Genomic DNA, 20,252 nt, shown 5'->3' on the forward strand with positions numbered 1-20,252 from the left:
GTTTAAAACTCAAAAATTTTTATATGATTTTTTTTTTTTTTTGTAAAGCAGATGGAAAACCGAAGATTCGAGAGAGAGGAATGAGTTAGATTTGGCGTGGAATGTCCCATACATACATGTCCGAAAGAGATAAGGCGTGCTATTTACCGCGGTATGAAATTTGAAAAAAAAAAAAAAAAAAAATGAAAGGAAAAAAAAGGATTCGTTGGCAATTTATCTCCGGATAATCGAAGGTGAAAAAAGATCGTATAAAATTTGAAAGAATTGAAATCTCAAAGTGTGAAGTAAAGTTAAAAAAAAAAAATGGTTTCGTTTCGTTTCGTTTCATTCATTTTCTATTTTGCCCTGAGGTCAACGAATCAGGGTGCAGTGAATCATCGCGATATACGTTTTCTCTCGTGTGTTAATCTTGTAATAAAATAGCAAAGATATATTCACGCATATACATACATATAGATATGTACCGTTTGTATAAATATATAATAAATAAATGATTCACAATGTTCATTAAAATGTGCAAAACCTACGCGCGCGCTGCACGTACGTATACATATGTATAATAAATTCACACTGTGAGAATACGTTCTCTAATTTATATACATATGTGTGTACGTATATAAATACCTATGTACATGCATACCTATGTTGCGGAATTCTACGGGCGTACATAATATTAATATTAATATAAGTAGGTATGTACGTGTATGTGTATATATATATGTATATATAAATTCTATAATCGGACATCCCGCTGAACTCTGAATATCGGTATATACCGCCTATGTGTACATACGGTTATAATACATTATTGCATAGATAACTTGGGATTGAGTAGTTAACGGTCCGTGTTATTAAATTAACATATTTGTTTCACATTTGCACCTTGCTATACAAATACAATACACATGTACATACATACACCTTATATTTATGTATAAAAATCGACGTGACATAATTTCAAACGAAACCAAAAAAAGAGAAAAAAAATTAAAACTATTGCAAATAGTGACAATTTCGCCCGATGCAAATATCATATGTATCGATAGAAAAAAAATATAATCGTGAACTAAACATTTTCGAAAATTAACACCCGTGATACTATAATATACATCTATACAGAAACGTCGTCTAATTATTTTCACTCTTTTCACAAATTCAAAATCACAATTTTTCACAAGATCAAAAATTATTTTTGCCTAATACTCAAAGGTTAGAAGATATTATTCGATTAGAATATTTAGTCGTCATCATTATTAGTATTATTATTATTATTGTTGATTAGATTTTTTTAAGGTTTTCCGTACTACCTAACGAGCGTTTTTTAGAAAAATAATTATTGCGAGGGATAATATTAGTTTTTTTTTTCTTCCCGTTAGTTTCATCGTACATATGTATGAATATAGGTAGGTATATAGATAATATACAGGTGCAGCGTGTGGTGCAGGACGTCGCATAATATTTTATAGTATAGTTTTTTATAGTTGGGGAAGGTAGCGATGTATACATAGGTACACACGTATATTAGCGTGGGAAATTCAACGGCGACTCAGGCTAATTAAACGCCACGCTATCTATTGTTTGTAAAAAAAGAAAAAAAAAAAAAATATATTCTCGACGTTGCAAAGTAGGATTATATTAGAATCTACGTACGGCGAGCGTGTACACTGTACGTATGTAAACTAACTATACTGTACGCGTTCCCGATGCCGCGTTAACATCTCGAAACGCAATTTAATTATCATCCCGTAATTACGACGAACCACCGATTCCCACCCCCATTCTTCGTCAATCCCTGGTACAATCGCGATGCAACGAGGGGCCCCGCGTGTCCCGGAATTACGAACTTTCGATGCTGTTATAACGCGAACTACCGCTGCTCGAAATCTGGTGGATAATCGTTTGCCTTTTTGTTTTTTTTTTTCTTTCACCTCGTCGTTCGTCAAACGTTACCTCATTTCCTTCCGTTTCCAGGCGCTAAAAAACTGAATTCTGAACACAGCGAATCGGTAGCGCGTGCGACAAATCTAATCGGCAAACGAACGAAAGAAACGATGGAATTAAGCCATTTTTGGGTCACCTGTTTCGCGGGACACGCTCTGCGGACGGATCAAGGTCGATTTTATTTTTTTAGACCGTTCGTTCGCGCCGCGTACCGCGTAACGGGCACGTCGATGAAAACATACACACAGCGGCGGAAAAGAGCGTTCCGAATTCGATTCTTGTTCCATTATTTATTTATCCATCAACCTAATCCCTTCTTTCTATATTTATTCATTTCTTTGTATCGTTCTACTTACTTCGCACTGAACTTGCCACGCTGAGAAGTAACACGAAGGAAAACACTGCTGAGAACTCCATCGATGATTCTTATAATCGAATTACAGTTTTATATGGAAAGTTTTTCTTATTTCTTTCATCAACTTTTTTTCAACCGAGACAAAATTGAATCGATCGAAGGAATTGATTTACAAACGAAAAAAAAAAAAGAAGATAAGTCTTTTACAAAACTTTGTTTATACTTTTTGCAACCTGACGAAATTACGAACACTTGGTAAAGAGTATCCCCTCGTATTTTACAAGGTAGGAAATAAAAGTGAAAAAAAATGAAAAAAAAAACCTACAATTTATTTACTCGTCGATTGTCGTTTGATTTTTTTTTGTCCCCGAATTTATTTTACTACCGATCGATTCGCGCGTCGCACAAATTTGAATCGCGCAACATCGTGTTGTGGAAGCGTTTGTATTTTTCGAAAATTTTCTCAGTTCTCAGTTAATTTTCTGTCAATTTTATTTTTTCTTCACTTCGAAAACCGTTCGTCAAACTTTCGCCGGTGTTTATTTTTATGTGTGGCACGTTTCGAGTGTGTCGGCGAAAATTTTTATTCTCACCGTTATCGTTCGAAGGTATATTCTCGTTGAGACGCGTCGACGACCGATCGAGAATCTCACTTCTTCGAGACTGAAATATAAGCGACGGCAGGAAGTCATCCAGGTGTTGCTCGCGAGCTCGATTTTCCCCACCTTTTTTCTCTCCCACCATTTTCTAAGAACCCTTCTACCGTCCCTCTCGCTCCTGCTCCTACTCCCTGCGCTCTCTACTTCCTCCTCCTTATTTTCTTCTTCTTCTTCTTTCTATTAGATGGCCAGAAAAACTTGCACTTACACCTTGAGAAACGCATATTTTTCAACGAATTATAGTTTCATATACAGTTCAAAACGTAAAACGCATACCTGAATGCCTCGATAAACTCGGTCTACGAATCCGAACGAAACTACCACTCCGGCTATCCTCCCATTACCTTTTCCTTTTTTCTCTCTTTCTCCAACTTCTTTTTCTTCGCTCATCCCGAGTGCGTTACACCCGCCTTACTCCACACCTGCGTAACCGATATACCTACACACCTCTCACACGAAACTCACCTCACTTACGAAGCCGCCTGCACCGACTTCTCAGCTGCGGAATTCAGGCCACTGCGACCTGTTGCCTCGCGCGCAGGCGTCGCGAGCTTCTGCTTTTTTTCCCACACGGTTTCACGGCGATTCTTTTTTTACTCATTTCTTCCTCCTCCTCCTCCTCCTCCTCCTCTCTCCGTCGTCCGTTTCCGTCCCTTTTTCTCCCCTTTCATTCGACTCGTCGGATAAGAGTGAGAAGAATATTTGAAATGTTCTCAAAAACTTACGATACCCTTCGCCATCCTGAGGGATGGAATGTCATGCCCACTTCCGTTGGTCAAAGAAAGGGAGGATCCAAAAATGGGAATTGTCCCTCTCCGGGTTCCTTGGGCAGCGATGCAAGTCCTGAAGAAGAAAGGAAGAATAAAACAGAGGGACAACCGCAGGGGTGACTCGTTGAATTTTGACAACGTCGAAACGCACCTGGAGTCGATGGAGCGGAGGAACTTGGAGGGAGAAGAAGCACAGGCGCCTGGCCAGGGCGTGAGTGTGGTGGTATTCTATCACAGCAGGTGACTTCGTAGCATGTGGAGTGTCCAGGTAACTTCGTGCCGGGCGGATGGACGTTGGATTTTAACACTCGTGAGGTGTACGTACCCAAAGAGGTAGGTAGGTAGGTAGGTAGGTAGGTAGGTATGTGGGTCAGGAAGCCACTGCTGCCAACCAGCCCAACGAACTCGCTTCGAAGATCATCAAACGACCTACGTTGCCCAACCACTTGGACGGGCTGCCTCCCTCTGCTCCTCCTCTTCGAATAATCGTCCGGTCTCCAGGGAGCAACTTTCATCGTACGATGCAGCTGCGTCGAACAGACAATAAAATGAGGCGACACGAAGCACAACAAACGAATCGTCTCCTTCCTTTTTCAGGGGGAGGGGGGATCAACGTTTGTTACACTTATACCCGTGTCGTGCACGACCGTGAATATAAATTGCTCGTGGACAAGTTTGCGATGCAACTGACGTATCAAATTACAGGTACAGATACGATTTCCGCACACCGTCAGCCGTAGTCGGGGTCAACTAACAGATTCCGCATTACGATATCGTTGAGAATTCGAACAAAACTCATGAATGGGGCTGCGTTTACGTAACCGGTGACCCGATATAAACTGGGCACAACTCGGGCACAAGTTTCATGCAGAAATTTTTCAACTAACCTTTTCAGCTGTCCCGCGATGCCTGAAGTTAACCACGGTTCGTTGAGGACGAACACGATCGTCGTTTGGCCGCGATTTTTTTCAGCGATACCATGCGTAACGATTGCATAGCAGGGAAAAAGGACCGACTCGCGCCTCGTTTCAGCGACTAGAAAAGGCGAAGAATAAAAATGAAAGACAACTCGTGCCGCCGATTAGGCCTATCTATTTACACCTCTTAACTTCCGCTATTTATTTCGAAATTTTATGGGCCTCGAAGTAACGACGTCGTTAAAAATCACGCCAGCCACCGGGAGAGTTCGCCGTCTATTGTTTTTCAGTTACGTGAAGTCAACGGAGAGAACAAACAAACAAATGCCGCGCGGACGTTCGACTCATTTCAGAATTCGAAATATTTATCGCCAATCGACTTTGCGATAATAAAACATGGCGCCGATTATCGATTCATTATTTATTTTTATATTTTTTTTTTTTTTTTTGAAAAGATTCGAAAAGTACCGCCAGCCATTTTTCGCGTACGCAAAGACCCGTCCGCCGACTATCTTTTGAAATAATCTTTCCGACGTTTCTACCGTTGAAAAGATACGACGGTAATGATAATAATTAAAAGCGTTAATGGGCGATCTCCCTTTCGCGGACGAATTTTTTCGACGCGTTTTCGAGGTAAATAAAGATCATTTATTGCCGGAGAGCGCGGCCAACACGGCGAGTACCGCGCGTGTTTAGAATTTTTAATAGTTTTCCTCTGGCCTTTGGACAATTTTTATGACCGTTTACGCTCGTTTATAAAGAAAAACTAAAATCACCATTCTCCGCGTACCATTACTAACACACCTACTTATTTACGATATACCGGCGCAATTACTTTTTTTAAAACTTTCGGAAATATAATAATTCTTTTACTTTTCTCCCCGACTAGGTGGATAGAAAATAAGGTAGAAAAAAAAAGAAAAACTATCATTCAAACGCGTACAAACTGCCCGGTATGGCGTGCGATGGACGACGAACAGTAAAGAGAAAAAGGAGAAAATAAAGAAAAAAGAAAAGCAATGCGCTAAGCCGTTGATTAACCGTTGTCGAACGGTCACTTTACACGATAACAAGAATTCAACTAAATTTCGACTGCACTTTCTACGCAACTATTCGAATAACGTACACCGCATTATACGTAACAGACATACATACAGTATAGTATACGTCGCGTTCCGAGGTCGTGGGTTCAGCCAAGAATTCGTCTAAATTAGAGAATAAAAAAAAAGGAAATTGGTAGACAAATTATCCTTCCGACGTTAAGTAGTAAAAAATGTAAATCTCCGTTGACCCCCGAGGCCACGTTACGCCGATTTTGGGCACCGAAGGCGTTCGCGACGTTGAAAAAAACAAAAAGAAACGTTTAAAAAAAATTGTCTCGCATTTCGCACCTGCACTAATTTTACTACGAATAACCCGATCTTGCGCTTACTTTGCTTTAAACTTTCGCTGCGACGTCGCGTGCTGCTCGGGTGCAGGACGTTCTAATGTAGGCTACGAGAATCGTCGAAAATTCTCGCGTTACGTGTTAGTTTTTTTTCCTCTTATCTCTCTCGTACATCTACATTATTTGAGAATTTGGAGAATTATTAGGGTTCGCTATTATTTTGGCGGACGTACGATACGTACGAATCGAGACGTTCGGATTGATTTTTTCCCCTTTTTTTTAGTAATTATTGTTATTATTTCTATTTCGCAGGAAACGTTTCTGACCTCACGCGCGAAAGGAGGAAGTTGAAAAATTTATACCGGAAATATGTGTGCAGGTATAACGTGACGATGATTACAGCGGATCGCGAAATGTTTTTTTTTCTTTGCATCGATTCTCATCGATTCTTGATTCTAATTGGCTATCAACCTTCGACGTTCTATGGATTCGACTTACGTACTTTACGGGTTATTAATTAATCCTGCCTTTCACTGATGCTTAAGATTACTTTTCTTCTTATTGTTGTTTATTTTTTATTTTTTTTATTTCGATAGCTCGTATTATTGTGACTAACGCAATATCATAAACACGGAAAACTAACGACTGTTTCTTGGTGAAAAGAGAGAAAAAAAAAGAAAAAACTTTACGTAAAACGCAAATACTTAAGTTAATAATTGTACAAAGTAGATACATCATGATATACGTGACGAACGTTCGTTGGGTAAAATTGAAATGACTCAAAACTGAGAGAAATAATGATCATCACGCGCTCGTATGAGTTTCTCTTTTTTACATTATTAATAATGAAACATCTATGCGCGTAACGGAGAGTTCCTTCGATAATAAAAAGGTTACAGATTATTCACTTTTTTAAACCGAAGAATTGGCGATAACTCGATCAATTTCACCGATGGACTATAATTTAACTTGTGAATTTGGGTTCCTGAAATCAAAATACACAAGAATAGCATAGGAAAACCAAAAAAAAAAAGATTTTGGACCCAAAAGTCGAAAAAACGCCAAGGGGTACCCCTTGGATTTTTGTCGATTTTGGGTCAGAAAAAACAAAATCTATTTTATACGCTATCCTTATGTTTTTTGCTTTCAGGAATCCGAAATCACGAGTAAAATTAGTCTATCTCTATAAATGACCGAGTTATCGCCAATTTTTCGCTTTTTCGAGCATGAAAATTGAGATATTTCGAAGGGAAAAAATCGTAGCTCATTTTGGCCGACGAATTCGTGTTCCTGAGGTCGAAATACATAAGAAAAGTGCCATACGATCAATTTTAAAAAATAAAAAAATTTTGCCAAAATTTGAAAAAATCGTAAGGGGTACCTCTTGGAAAAATCTCAAATTTTGGCCAAAAATTTTTATTTTTAAAAATTGATCGTATGGCACTTTCCTTATGTATTTTGACCTCAGGAACACGAATCCGTTGTCCAAATTGAGCTACGATTTTTTCCCTTCGAGATATCCTCAAATTTATGCTGAAAAATGAGAAAAAATGGCGATAACTCGACTATTTTTGTAAATAGATCAATTTTTCTTCCGGATTCGGATTCCTGAGCCCAGATTACAATAAGATAGACTAAAAAATCAATTTTTTATTTTTGACCCCAAAAAGCTGAAAATTGGCGATAACTCGGTCAATTTTAGAGATAGATCAATTTTTCTTTCAGATTCGGATTCCTGAGATCAAAGTACATAAGAAAAGTGTCATTTAATCAATTTTGAAACATAATAAATTTTGCCCAAAATTTGAAAATTTTCCCCTTCAGATTTCTTCGACTTTTGGGCCAAAAATGGAGTTTGTACGACGCTTATCTAATGTATTTTGACCTCAGGAGCACGAAATCGTTGGTCAAATTGAGCTACGAATTTCTTCCATTGAGATATCCCCATTTTTCTGCACCGAAAAGCGAAAAATTGGCGATAACTGGATAAAATTGTCAAGGCTCGTCTGGTTTCGCGTCCCATTTCGAGTCTCGATGAATCGTGAACTTTTTAGAACAGGATCCCAGTGACTCGCGGGCGCAGAGAACGGCCATAGAAAAACGGCCGCTTTTTCGATTCGATAACGCTCTTTGAATAATTGCGTCACGGCGGCTTTAGCAGTCGTTGACTCGAAACAAGTTCCTGGATTTCCCATGGGGCTATGAGAATCCGACGACACGTTCGAGCTTTCTCTTACGTTAGTCAGCGCTAACCGTCGATCCTAAACTTTCCGGCCTTTTCTCCGGCTTCCACGAACTCCGGCCGAAGAGCCGGGAGAAGAAACGGACATTTCGGGAGCCTGAAAAGCTAAAAACGAAAAACTGAAAACGCTCGACGCCGCCTCTGGAGCGATTCGTCGAACGATCGAGGCTAAGAGGTCTCTTCGCGAAAATGAATCGGCCTTCGAACGTACAAAATAAACGAAATAAATTTCTAACGGTACAGCCGAAAAAAATATTTCGATCCTTATAAGCGTTGCAGCGGAAAACGGCAGCGGCAGATTTCTTCGCGTGTAAAATATGTGTACGCCGTATAGCGTCCGTAGATACCCGGCGTGCACATGTGTACAACGCGGACTATAAATAAAGTTGCGCGAGTTTAACGGTAAATCGTATAATACTTACGGGTACGTGCGACCGTCATCGAGTTCCGAATCGGTAGTAGAACTATTCGCGATTCGCGTTCCGTCGATCGTTTCGACGCCCTCCTCGACGCCCCGCGAAAAATGTAAACGGGCCGAAGGAACCCCATAGAAGGTGGCGGCCATCTTGTTTGCCAAACGCTCGTCAGCGGCGCGCGTAACAAACGACGGTCCCTTTTTTTCGGAACGGATCTTCGCCGAGAAATTCTTCGACGTCTTCGCCTTCCCGATTCATTTTCCTTTCCAGATTCGAGACCGGAAGAGCTTGCCTCTCCCCGGAATCCCCCGAATTCCAGCCGCGGGCTCTTTGACCCAAGATTGTTCCTTGGGAACCTGAAAATAGGAAAAAAAAAGTCATTCGCGTGTTCCGTCGACGAATCTTTGGGCGCAAAAACGATCGACGGATCGTAAATCCGATCGGAATTCTCACCGTGTAGGAAACGTACCGAAATCGAGAAACGTCGGGGGGAGCCGGAAGGAGAATAGGAGGCGAGAAGGAAGCGAGAGAATCTCGTAGCCGCGGCCGCAGGAAACTCCGTCGATTCCCACGATTTCACATGTTAGTACGAATGCGGATAATTGAGGGTTTGAAGCAGCGGGCCGTAGAATTCCGCGGACGAGTTTTACCGAAGATACGATCCGAAAAGTGCGTTTCCCGGGACGCGGGTAAGAAAAAGTTCGCTACGAATTCCGGGTACCGGTAAAAGTTTCTGCCGCCCAGCGCAAAACCCCGTTCAGGGATCCCGGATCCGGAAACGGCGAGCGGAATTCCGCGGCGAGTTCTCCGCAGACGGGTCCGCTTGTTTTCGGAACGTGCGACGGTTGAGTCATCCGAAATCTGAAAATTCGCTGGCGGTTATCTCCTGTGACGCCGGCGACCACCGGGGGACAGCTTTCTCCGGTCAACAACCGGCGCGAATATCGATCGTCGTGGATGCGCGCCTTTCTTTCTCCTTGCGCCCTCTTTGCGGAGGAGACGCCTCTGGCCTCTTTACTACCGGCGTTCTCTAAAAGGGTTACGGGGGGCCCGGGCGACCCCTCGAAAGTCGATCGCCGATTTTCGTTTTTCTCTCCAACGCGCTGAGCCCCGGCCGTTAACCTACGCCGCGGTCAATATTGCGACAAGGGGCACGAAACATTTTCTAAATACTCGTCGAAGGCGGAGATGAGATAAGATAACTCAGCCCCGAGGCCTGCTTTACTTACGATACCTGAAACTCCGCACGAAAAACGGGTCTCCTCGTTCCTCCGTTACGGTACACGGCTGCGGCTAACCTATTACGTCCGATAACATCGAATTAGATCAGCCCAATTTTCGTCGCGATTTATCGCAATCGAATCTGACAACTTTGACGATGTTCGTCCAACAGGTACCCCTGCAACGATGATATTGGAATAAAAGTTTATAACCGGGAGAAAGCGAATAGGTTATAAATAATAAATTACCTAGAATAACAACGTCCTACTGCAGCATCGAAAGACAATCGTGAGAGTCCACCGTTCGGTTAAATGGGTGGTAGAGTATCAGTAATTGAGAAAAAAGAAAGAATGTTTAGAAAATGAGGAAATTATTAGGGAGATAGACGTACCTAGGTGGATATAATGGGGATATCTCGCCCGTAGACAGGTAATTTTACATCTGACAAAGAAATATGGCGAGGAGGTGTGTTCCCTGTTTCACTTGTTACTATTCAACCGGAATGACGACCAGAGATATGATCTGTAAAGAATGATAGCGGATGAGGATAACATCGGTGAGGTACGGGTAGAGTTTTATGGGATAGTTTAGTGTGCGTTAAAGAATGAAATTACAGTTTTAGTAATACCTGAATCTCGGTGTACCTGTCGAGGGTGAGGAAAGAATTCTGTCATAGTGAGCGGGGAAAGCTCCAGGGAAGGTGAGAGAGTATTTACAGCCTCGATGCGGAGAGGGATGCAGCTGTAAGAAGTCAGAAGAATAAATTGGGCGGTCAAAAGTGTCACGATTTTGCAGAGAACGATTCAAATTGCAGCAAAATTACTTGCACTTGTCCAAAGCATAGGTCGTCACGATTCCAATACCGATAGAATATTTATGGAAGAAAATATCCCCTAAAACAGCATTAAAAAGTGTTATTTTATTGACAACAGCTTGAGAGTGACCTAAGCCTAGAGTAGAAAACTATCTTTGTTTGAAATAATGATGAAAAATCTAAGACTTATGTCTATAACATATCTGCATACATAATTCATAGGAATTTATATAATATATATTCATATATATATAGGATATAGCGAATAATGTGTATTGTTTAAACGTTATAATAGTAAATTTTATACTTTTTACAAGAAAAAAAAACAAAAAGAAAGAAAAAATTAATCAAAAAAATAAACCAGGTATATTCTGAGGTCAGATCAGTTGCAGAACTACCTCTTTGATGTTTTTTTTTTTTCTTTTCTCCCCTCAACTCGAAGTTACGAATACTTAATGCTAAATATTTATAACTAATTCATTTATTCATTACTTGGATTATTTTTCTCTTTTATTTCCCCCCCCTCTAATTATTTACATATCAACAACGAAGCAGCGTAGAAAAAAAGCCACTCTTTACCAAATTCTATTTATAGATTACGGAAGGAAATAATGAAAATAAATAGAATAAAAAATATAAAGTAAAAATAAATAAATGAAGATAAATAAACTAATCATACCGGCACTTCGAAACAACCTGCGTTATTATATTTGATTAAAAGAAAGAAAGATGAAATTTCTTTTCTTTTATTTGTTTAGCAAGAGAACGTTCTGGAGCGGATGCAAAATCATGATTACGCGTAATCTAGTTATGAAATATAAATAATATTGGACAGATATTACTTTCTAGTTTTGTTTCTTTCTTTTCTCTCTCGATCTTCTCTCGCCTATCAATAATTTATCTATTGTAATTAATTTTTATTCTACACTAACCACGAAGAAAGCGTCGCGTAAAACGAAACTTGAGAAAACAATTTTTTATTTGTTTTTGCAACGTTACTTTAGCATCGATATGAAAAGTATCGATACGAACGATCGATTAATCTTTCTTCGCTCGACCGCTCGAAGATATTTAAATTTAAATGGCAGTGATCGTTTTAATTTGAAATATTTTCTTTTTTCTTTTTCTTTCTCTCGCTCATTCCGATCGCCTTACGGGTAAATCTCGGTCTACTGGTAACAATTATTGGTACATGAATCAATGATATTTGAGTTGACGATCAGGCGTGATCGAATGTAACGATACAATGATTTTTCTTTCAGGTTTTTGCGACACTTAAAATATCTATGCATAGATTTGCGTAGTAAAGTTAGGAAAAAATGACAATGATCTTTAATTGGCAGTGCGACAAAATAATCTCACGCTATTATACGTCGTTCAAGCTCACATCAGGATATAATGTAACGTATATGGAATATTCAACGGAAGAATACGTTCATCTCTTTGGTTTTTTGGATTTTTTTTTCGGTTGTTGTCGCGTTAATTATAACGATATATCATTTTTTTTTTTTTCACAGAATCGCAAAGTAAACGGAAAACTGCGACGTCGGCCGATTAAATAATTATCGGTTCGTGATTTTTCTGTACTTTTAGTTAGAGAGAATTGAATTTTTGCTGATTTTTATTCGATAAATTTAACTTGATCATCGTTTTTAGAAATATATTTTTATCGCCTGATCGGAGCCACGATGAAAATTTGGTGAAAAAATTTCATCAAAAAACGGGACAAAACTGTGGCAGCGGATCTGCAACGATCGTCTTGAAAACACTAATTTTTTTTTTGTCCGTAATAATAAATTTCTTTCTCGAGAATTCTCTTATTTCGAATAAATTGCCAGAGTTTTGAAAACCTGAGATAATCATCCAAGCCGTACTAACGACGAAACTATTTTATCGATACATAAATCATTGAAGGAGAATGAAAAAATTAAAAGAAAATAAAGTAACGATAAGGTAAACCGTTCAAAAAAAATTATGACGATTTTGGCGTATAATCTGCATGACATTAATATATGTATAGATATTGAGGTAGCGCAAAAAAAGACATTTTTTTTTGTCGTCTTCTATGAAAGTATATCAGTTTGACATGTTTCAAGAGCCCTTTTCGAAGCTCGAAAAAATAGAAATGTTCTACGGGGTTGTTCAAGATTTTTCAAATTCTATACAAATTCTATACAAATTCAATTTCTTCCTCGTTATTCTATTATACTCTTGGTCAAAGGTGATAAAACTCTTGAACGATCCCTAGAAATTTTTTTTTCCTCGAGCCGATCTTCGGAGGGGGCTTTTGAAGAATGTTTAACTGATATACTTTCAGAGGAAATGGAAGAAAATATATGAAAACAAATGAAAAAAATATTGTTTTTTTGTGCCACCCCAACAGGCATTACATCCCCACGTGTTATAGCTGCAGCACATATTACATAGAAATCAGGTACACGCTTTGAAAACTTTTCAATCCATTACTATTCGAAGCATATTAAATGTTTTAATTAATTATATTATTATTGTATATATGTTTTTTTTTGTTTCACTTTTCTTTTCAACCTCTGGATTACCTAATTAATTTCGTTCGCAATCCCTGACGATGAATTATTTACGAATAATAAATTAATAATAATAATAATGATAATAATAATGATATCAATAATATCGATCGAAAAAATATTCGTAATTCTTACTTTTGTAAATATTTCTTTAATAAAAAACGTAACAGCTAAATTTTATAAACACTGAAAATGTAGATTACAACATAATATACTGTTAACAATTCCATCATATGGTGGAGAATAGTCGAGTGGCTATATTCTGTTGTACCAACATTGAAATTATCACTATTTAGTATTTTATGTGTAATTTATATTGTACAAATTATTATTCCATACATTTTGGACAACGTGCTTTCTCACGCAAATTCATAATTTTACATAATTTAAATTCATTTATTTTCGTTATCGCTAATCGTCGTTAATTTATTCACATGCGACGTAATTAATTGTTATTTGCAAAAATATGATCATTTTTTTTTTTTTACATTCTTTATTAATTCATTAATTCATTTTTTCTCCTTTCGTTATTGTAACTATTTCAACAAAACCTGTAGCGCTCTACGTTTCAATACGCGTTTTCTTACCTCCGTTTTTTAAATTCATTCATCGTTAATTTCACTCTCTCTCTCTCTCTTTCACGCTATAAATGCAACACTGTCCAAAAGTATAGGTCAAGAATTACAATGCGGCAGGCATCATCATCCCATGTATGTATACGTAAAATATACAATACCACGTTATACGTTCATTCCACATTCACACGCCATATATAACCCTATATGGCAGCATGCATTCTCGCCATTGCTAATCGCTATCAAGACTATTAAAGTGGTTTTTTTTTGTTTTTTTGTTTTTTTCTTCTTCATTCTTTCTTTCAAATCCCTCTAGCGAAAAAGAGGACACGTGCTCATACACATCGCTCGATTATTATTATTGTTGTGGTTGTTGTTGATGTTGTTTCTCCTAAATTTATTAATTCATTTTAGTTTTATTTATTTTAATATTTTTAAATTTTCATATCATTAATATTATTAATTTACAATTAATTAATTTCATTGATTTAAATGTTTTTTTTTTGTTTGTATATGTATAATTTTTTTTTTGTGTTGAAAAATAAAGAACGATCTATTTTATGTTGTTGTTGTTGTTGTTGTTGATGTTGTGTTTGTTTGTTTTTTTTTTCCTTCTCGTTTTTCGTTTCGTTTATATTACATTTAAAAAAATTTGTTTTCAGTCATTTACATGGGGAAGCTTATCATTAATCGACGTGGTACGAATAACGTTATTTTTGAATGTATATGAAATACCAGGCCGACCTGTGTGGTGAGTTTCATTGTACACGTTCGTAGAAACACCATGATGTATTTAAAAACACAGCAGCGATCAGGGTCCAATGAGTCCAGCTCACGCAAGACCATGCGATTAGGGCGCCGGGTATAGGGCGGGTCACTGTCGTTCCTGCCCCTCGCACAACATCACTTCAAGTAGGATTTATAAAGCATCGTACTCCTACACGTCTCCTTTTCCTGCTCCAAAAGGAACAGAAGGTCTCTGTAATTAACTCTTTTCAAACGCGGTCGCATCGGCATTTGTCTACTGAGACCGGAGGTAGAGGAACTTATCCCAGCCCCGTTTCCACTTGCCCCACCCGAACTACCCACGTCCAACTTTGGCTTCTTGCGCGGACCGATCGCCTGCAACGCCGTCAAATTCGCTTCTCGTTGCCGCAATTCCTCCATCTCCGCACGTTGCATCTGGAGCGCGATAAAAATTTGTTATTGACGAGGCCCCGGGCGCGGGGGACGAGGCTAAAGCATACCCACCTCCTTCGCCTTCGCCTTGAGCTTCGCCTGCTCGGGGTCCTCCGTTTTGGCGCGGCTCTTGGCCGCTCTCAAGAGCAATTCTCTTTCCTGCTCTTCGTGCCTCCGACGCTCCACCCTATCCAGTTCTTCCAGAAATTTCAACTGCGCTCTCACGTCTTGGGTTACTTCGTATCTAGGGTCGACCTGGACGAAAAGACGCGCGGAAAACGAGGTTAGGAAAATCGCTCGGCGACGTAACCAACGAAAATAATGTGTCAAAACAAAACAACGCTAGAATACCTTGATTAGATCTATCCGGTGCTCGGCTATCACCGCTAGTTTTTCTACTAAATTTTTTAGCCTCTCTTGCGTCGCGTGCGATATCAGAGAAGCGACTTCTGCGTTGGGTTCTTCCAACCCGTAACTCGAGACTGGAATCAAATATGTTCGGGGTAAATTTCATCGCCCATGATGACGACCGAGCGAAAGTCTGACGCAGTTACCTATTTGCTTGATCCTCTGCTGCAACGGTGTCATGTGTAGGAATACTTCGTCTTTACAAGACCGAATTTGGGTCCCGACAAATTCGGTGGAACCTAAAATTCTCTGTGATTCTTCGGCGAGATTCACCCCTCCCATAGCTGCCACGTCGTTGATGTCGTCGTCCCCGCTGTAATCGAGGTTGAGAGTTTCTTTCATGGAAACGAAAGGGGAGCAGACACTCGAGATTCGGATAGCTTTACTCACGTGTAACCCGCGGACGAAAACGTTTTTTTCTCTTTTTCCTTAGCCGTTGGTTTTGGAACTAGGGAAGGCACTACGGCTTTGTTGAGGGTGGTTGTCGTGTTGACGGTCTTGCCCTGTGCAGTAGTAGCGACTGTTTTTACGACGGTGACCGGTGGCTTTTGGGCAGCTGGCGCAGTGGGTCGTATCCCACTGACAGCTACGGTTGTTTTCACCGTGTGCGCTGTGGGACTCCGGACCATGGTCACCACTGGTCGTATCTAAAATATTGTATTGCCACTTTTCTAATAAAATAAAAGACGAGGTTATCCATTCAAATATGGATACTGGGACACGGAAGCTCCATCTTCGCCATGGATTTTATTCGCTACAGAGTTTCAACGTACCAGTCTCTGTGGAATTTGTTGCGTCGGTCGTTGAACCATCGTAGTAGCACCAGCTATCGGTGCCATTACTCGAACTTGCGTCGTAGCTAGGGCTGTCGCAGGACCTGAGGCCGCCACAGCAACCGTGGGCCTCAACTGATTCTGGATTAAAACAGAGCTCGTTGAACTTTGGCAACAATTTATCTCATGAAGTTTGATTTAGCGATCGAGCAGCTCACCTGCACCTGTGCAACTGGCACGTTGTCCGCTATGGAGAAAACCACGTTGGCAGGAGGGGGGCGTATGCCTTCGATAACCAGATCCTTGGTGACAAGGGACTGTCGTAGGAGTGGTAAACTTTTCTTGAGGAATCCGATTAGGCATGGTTGGGGGGATGCGTTTAGTAATCTTTCGAGTCTATCACAAAATTCTTCCGGTTCTACTCTAGTATCAATTAATTCTTGAATCAACGTCCGAACATTTCGTTCCACTGTTTTAGGTTCTCGACTAGACAACTCTAACAAATTTGCTAAGAATTTACGGCACTTTTCTTTGGTATTATCTGTGGCTTGTCGCTGAAAGTAGAAAAGAGAAGTTCATATTAATCGACGCCAGTCCAAGTTTCAGTAAAATAACCTTCACTCCGAACCGATGCGTGGCCGATAGACATAATTATTTACCTGGGCAGGATTTTGTGCTGTTTGGACTTTAGTTGCAGCAGGTACCGGTGTCGCAGCAGCTACGGTGGTTATGGTACCCGGGGTGGAGGTTGCGGTTGTGACGCTTGGGGCTACGGTCTGAATGGTGGAAAAAAAACATAGTTTTCAACAAAACGAGTCTAACCTAAGAGCAGATCGGATATAAGAGTAGAAATGATAAATACTATCGTAATGATAAACCGCTACTCACACGCAATTTAGAAGTAACAGAACATGAACAATAAAATAATTACAATGATAAAACGGATGAAGAAATATCCGAAAATGCATGTAATGTATTGAGGAAATAGAAAAAAGAAACAACACAAAACAAAAGAAAACTACACGAGCCCAATCAAGTCATTATCCTTGGATGCTGGGTGGCTACCTTACTTTCAAACGGAACATAAATTTCATTAGAATTTTTCAATCCAGAATACCTAAAGGTGCAATTTCGGAATAAAACCAGCAGATACTGCAACAGAAAACTCTAATGAACAAACGAAATATGAGGCTAGAGATATACAACAGACATAACAGCGGAGAATCATTCTTTGAAACAAGCTAAAAGTGACGAAAAAAAAAAATCAACTATCGCAAGAAATGTGGAAGAGACTAAGACAATGCGGACTTTGACTTATCATAATGCCAGCACGATTCAGCGATCACTACTTCACTCGACTTTTGTTTTTTTCGCCGTCAATTGCTGAACCAAAACTTAAAAATGAAAACAACCAGAACCGAAAGAACATCACAGTCGTAACAATGAATAATTTGTTCAAAACGAAGGACTGATCTATAATTTCAATCACAATCACTCCAATCCAATATCAGACCATCGAACTTTGCTATGTTCCAAATTTTCAAATTTTGCAACCAAGGAATCTATGCAACTTGCAATAATTCACCGAAGTACAAAAAAAAAAACAAAATACAATTCTAACTACCATTCTTCACACGATCAAGGATATGTACACAGTATATTGCCTTACCAAAAATATAATTCCAATCAACTAAGGTCAATATAAAACAGTGCAAGTCTACAACGCCACTACATCGAGAGTCTCCTACGAGGTATGAGTGTGCGTCACCTGAACGGGTTTTCTTAGGGTGGCGAGTGGCGGGCCAGTGAACTGAGTGTTCAGCCTACTTACAGCCGGCACAGAGGCTAGGCGATAGGTCGTGCCCGCAGTCGGCGCGACCATTGCACCTCCCGCAATACTATTCGGCGTCACAGCTGCTCCTGCAGGGGTGCCCGCACTCGGGGCTGGCCCTACCCTCAGCAACTGGTACTGCCCATTTTCCGTCTTCAGGAGTAGATGGCCCTGAGTCCCAGGCTGCAGGCCTTGGAGCGCCTGCAGCGTTATCTGGAAAGCGGAGTCCCAAAATACAAGTTAGCTGGATCGAATCGTGGCAAAGCTAAGAATAAAAAATCATAGCACGTTCAACGGAGACCGATTATCGATGTTACGAGAAAATGCGACCCTTAGATTGGTTTGAAACACCAACCGGCGATCCAGTTGGTGAACGAGGTAACGTTTCAACAGAAGTCCAAACGTCGGTGTTGGGACCTTGGAAATTCTATGCACCGATCCACGGATACGACAAATCAAAGCGAAAGCTGACAGAGGACGGTTCACCTCAGATGAAATTAATCGGATCGAACTCCGTCGAAATGATGAATGAAAATGTTGTCAAAATAGCCTCTTACCCCTGGTGCGCCGGGTCTGGTTCCAACCATGTGCTGTCCAATGACGACCCTGGACGCGACTTGTTTCCCGGGCTGTTGTCCAGCTACGGGAGTGCCGGGTCTCATGGTGTTGACATTAAGAATTTGCACATTACTTGGTACTATAGTAGAGGTGACGCCAGCTTTCCCTTGCAGGGTAGTGCTGGCGGCATTCCCAGCCACTGAAACGGGGACAGACATTGGGACGGAAACCATGCCCCCGGGTGCCGCGTTAGTTTTTATAACCAAAGCAGTGCCTCCCTGCTGCTTGTTGACATTTGCCGACGCCAAGGACAGCGTGGAGGTCGTCGACTGGCTGTTGGACTGCGATATGGAGCCGATGTTGTGAGCAGCTATACCCGACGTGGTCTGTAGCACCGTCTGAGACGTGACGCCTATGCTGCCATTGGGTAGATGGCCGACCGTTTGCGTGGGGAACGACAGTCTGTTGTTAACATTTACTATTCCGGTGGTCGACGTCGGGTATATGAGCTTCACCGGTTGCTGCTCGTGCGTTTTCGTTAAATTAGATATATTAGTTTGATTGTTGGTTGTGACTTGGTTTATGAAGGCAGCTGTGTGTATTCCTGACTGCGGGTGCTGCTGGGAAGTAGTGTGTACGACCGTGTTCGATGTGACAACGTTTACCGGTAGCAGGGTACTCGTGGTGATCGACTTGCTCGAGTCTTGTTGTGTGATCAGATTGTTCATGGAAGTAGCACCGCCGTTAGCAACCCCATGTTTCTGTGCCGCGGAGATGGTACCCCCGTTGGAAATAGCACTGTTCAACTGATGATTTTGGTTAACCGAACCGGTATTCACTTGGTGGGTTGATATGGCCGGCGTAGACGTGACCAACTGGGTCTCGAGGGAACCGACAATCGCGTTTACTGCGGATTCATCGACGTCCGTACTAAGAGCTTCCTCTAGAAACTTAGCTGACGCCATTTTCTTCCAAGCTCCAACTGTAAACTGAACTGCGCAAGCGCCTATCAAAAATTATTCCCATGGTGCATTGCCCCTAGCGCAGCTGAAAATTGAATACATCATATCTTCTGTTTACCATCGAGCAGTGCACACGCGAATCGATATTCTTCGCCATCGTAGATTACATGCTTTTTTTCCACTCACGTTTCATCACCACCGCCAGAGTTTCACCGATTACATAACGGCGAACGCCTCCGATCGGGATTTTCCCTCCCTAAACACCCTCGGTACAACGCTGACGATGGCTGTCAATAAGTAGAACGCACCAAAACACGTCACCCGCCAAAATGGCCAACGCGCGGTAACTCGCGGCGAAAATCGACAACCGACCGCGAATCGTCCCTCGCGACAAAATTTTCCGCCGCCCTCGCAATCAGCCGTGCTCCCCAGCCGAATTTCCCGACGCTATCCACCCGACGCTATTGTTGATTCCCAATCAGTAAAAAAAAACCCCTATTGTCCATGAACTATTTTACCGCACTAAAGGTCATACGGAGCCCAAACTTTCACGCGTTACAAAAACCATCGGGCTCCGACCTACGCCGTTACACGGAGGGGGAGCTGTCGGCCGCACGGCAAAATCGGAGGCGGTTCTCCTCGTCACGTGCCGCCGCGTGTGCGCCACTATTTGAACATTTTTCGAACGATCGCTCTAC

General features: G+C 40.9%; 2 protein-coding genes across 15 annotated transcripts in view; both read right to left on the reverse strand.

The window, feature by feature from the left end:
- Positions 1 to 14,315, reverse strand: part of LOC105686509 — a 30,870-nt gene extending 16,555 nt beyond the window's left edge. The window contains exons 1-9 of one of the 9 annotated variants that reach the window (XM_048659278.1): positions 11,565 to 14,315; positions 10,732 to 10,801; positions 10,537 to 10,649; positions 10,157 to 10,430; positions 9,917 to 10,086; positions 8,694 to 9,043; positions 4,613 to 4,760; positions 3,877 to 4,252; positions 2,890 to 3,798 (exon numbers count right to left, since the gene is read on the reverse strand). In XM_048659278.1, the coding sequence (XP_048515235.1) occupies positions 2,890 to 3,040 (151 nt within the window). In that variant the 5' untranslated portion in view covers positions 3,041 to 3,798; positions 3,877 to 4,252; positions 4,613 to 4,760; ... (4 more) ...; positions 10,732 to 10,801; positions 11,565 to 14,315. Of the gene's footprint in view, positions 1 to 2,297; positions 3,799 to 3,876; positions 4,263 to 4,612; positions 4,761 to 8,693; positions 9,044 to 9,916; positions 10,087 to 10,156; positions 10,431 to 10,536 lie in introns of those variants that run through there. The other 8 variants (XM_048659280.1, XM_048659279.1, XM_048659275.1 and 5 more) reach the window with 8 other exon arrangements.
- Positions 14,316 to 14,406: 91 nt separating this feature from the next.
- Positions 14,407 to 20,199, reverse strand: LOC105686750 (transcription initiation factor TFIID subunit 4). 6 transcript variants are annotated; one of them, XM_020852499.2, is made up of 11 exons: positions 19,741 to 20,199; positions 18,592 to 19,586; positions 17,972 to 18,247; positions 16,863 to 16,979; positions 16,422 to 16,757; positions 16,204 to 16,344; positions 15,821 to 16,077; positions 15,577 to 15,743; positions 15,374 to 15,504; positions 15,095 to 15,277; positions 14,407 to 15,025 (listed from the first exon to the last, which is right to left on the reverse strand). In XM_020852499.2, the coding sequence occupies exons 1-11, from the start codon at positions 19,745 to 19,747 to the stop codon at positions 14,747 to 14,749; spliced, it is 2,889 nt and encodes a 962-aa protein (XP_020708158.1). In that variant the 5' UTR covers positions 19,748 to 20,199; the 3' UTR covers positions 14,407 to 14,746. The 6 variants fall into 6 exon arrangements, with proteins under 6 accessions (XP_020708158.1, XP_020708162.1, XP_020708157.1 ...); XM_020852503.2 differs by having other exon boundaries at positions 18,035 to 18,262; XM_020852498.2 differs by having other exon boundaries at positions 17,972 to 18,262.
- Positions 20,200 to 20,252: the final 53 nt, after the last annotated feature.

The sequence above is a fragment of the Athalia rosae genome, chromosome 8 (genome assembly GCF_917208135.1).
Source record: "Athalia rosae chromosome 8, iyAthRosa1.1, whole genome shotgun sequence".
Classification (NCBI taxonomy): domain Eukaryota; kingdom Metazoa; phylum Arthropoda; class Insecta; order Hymenoptera; family Athaliidae; genus Athalia; species Athalia rosae.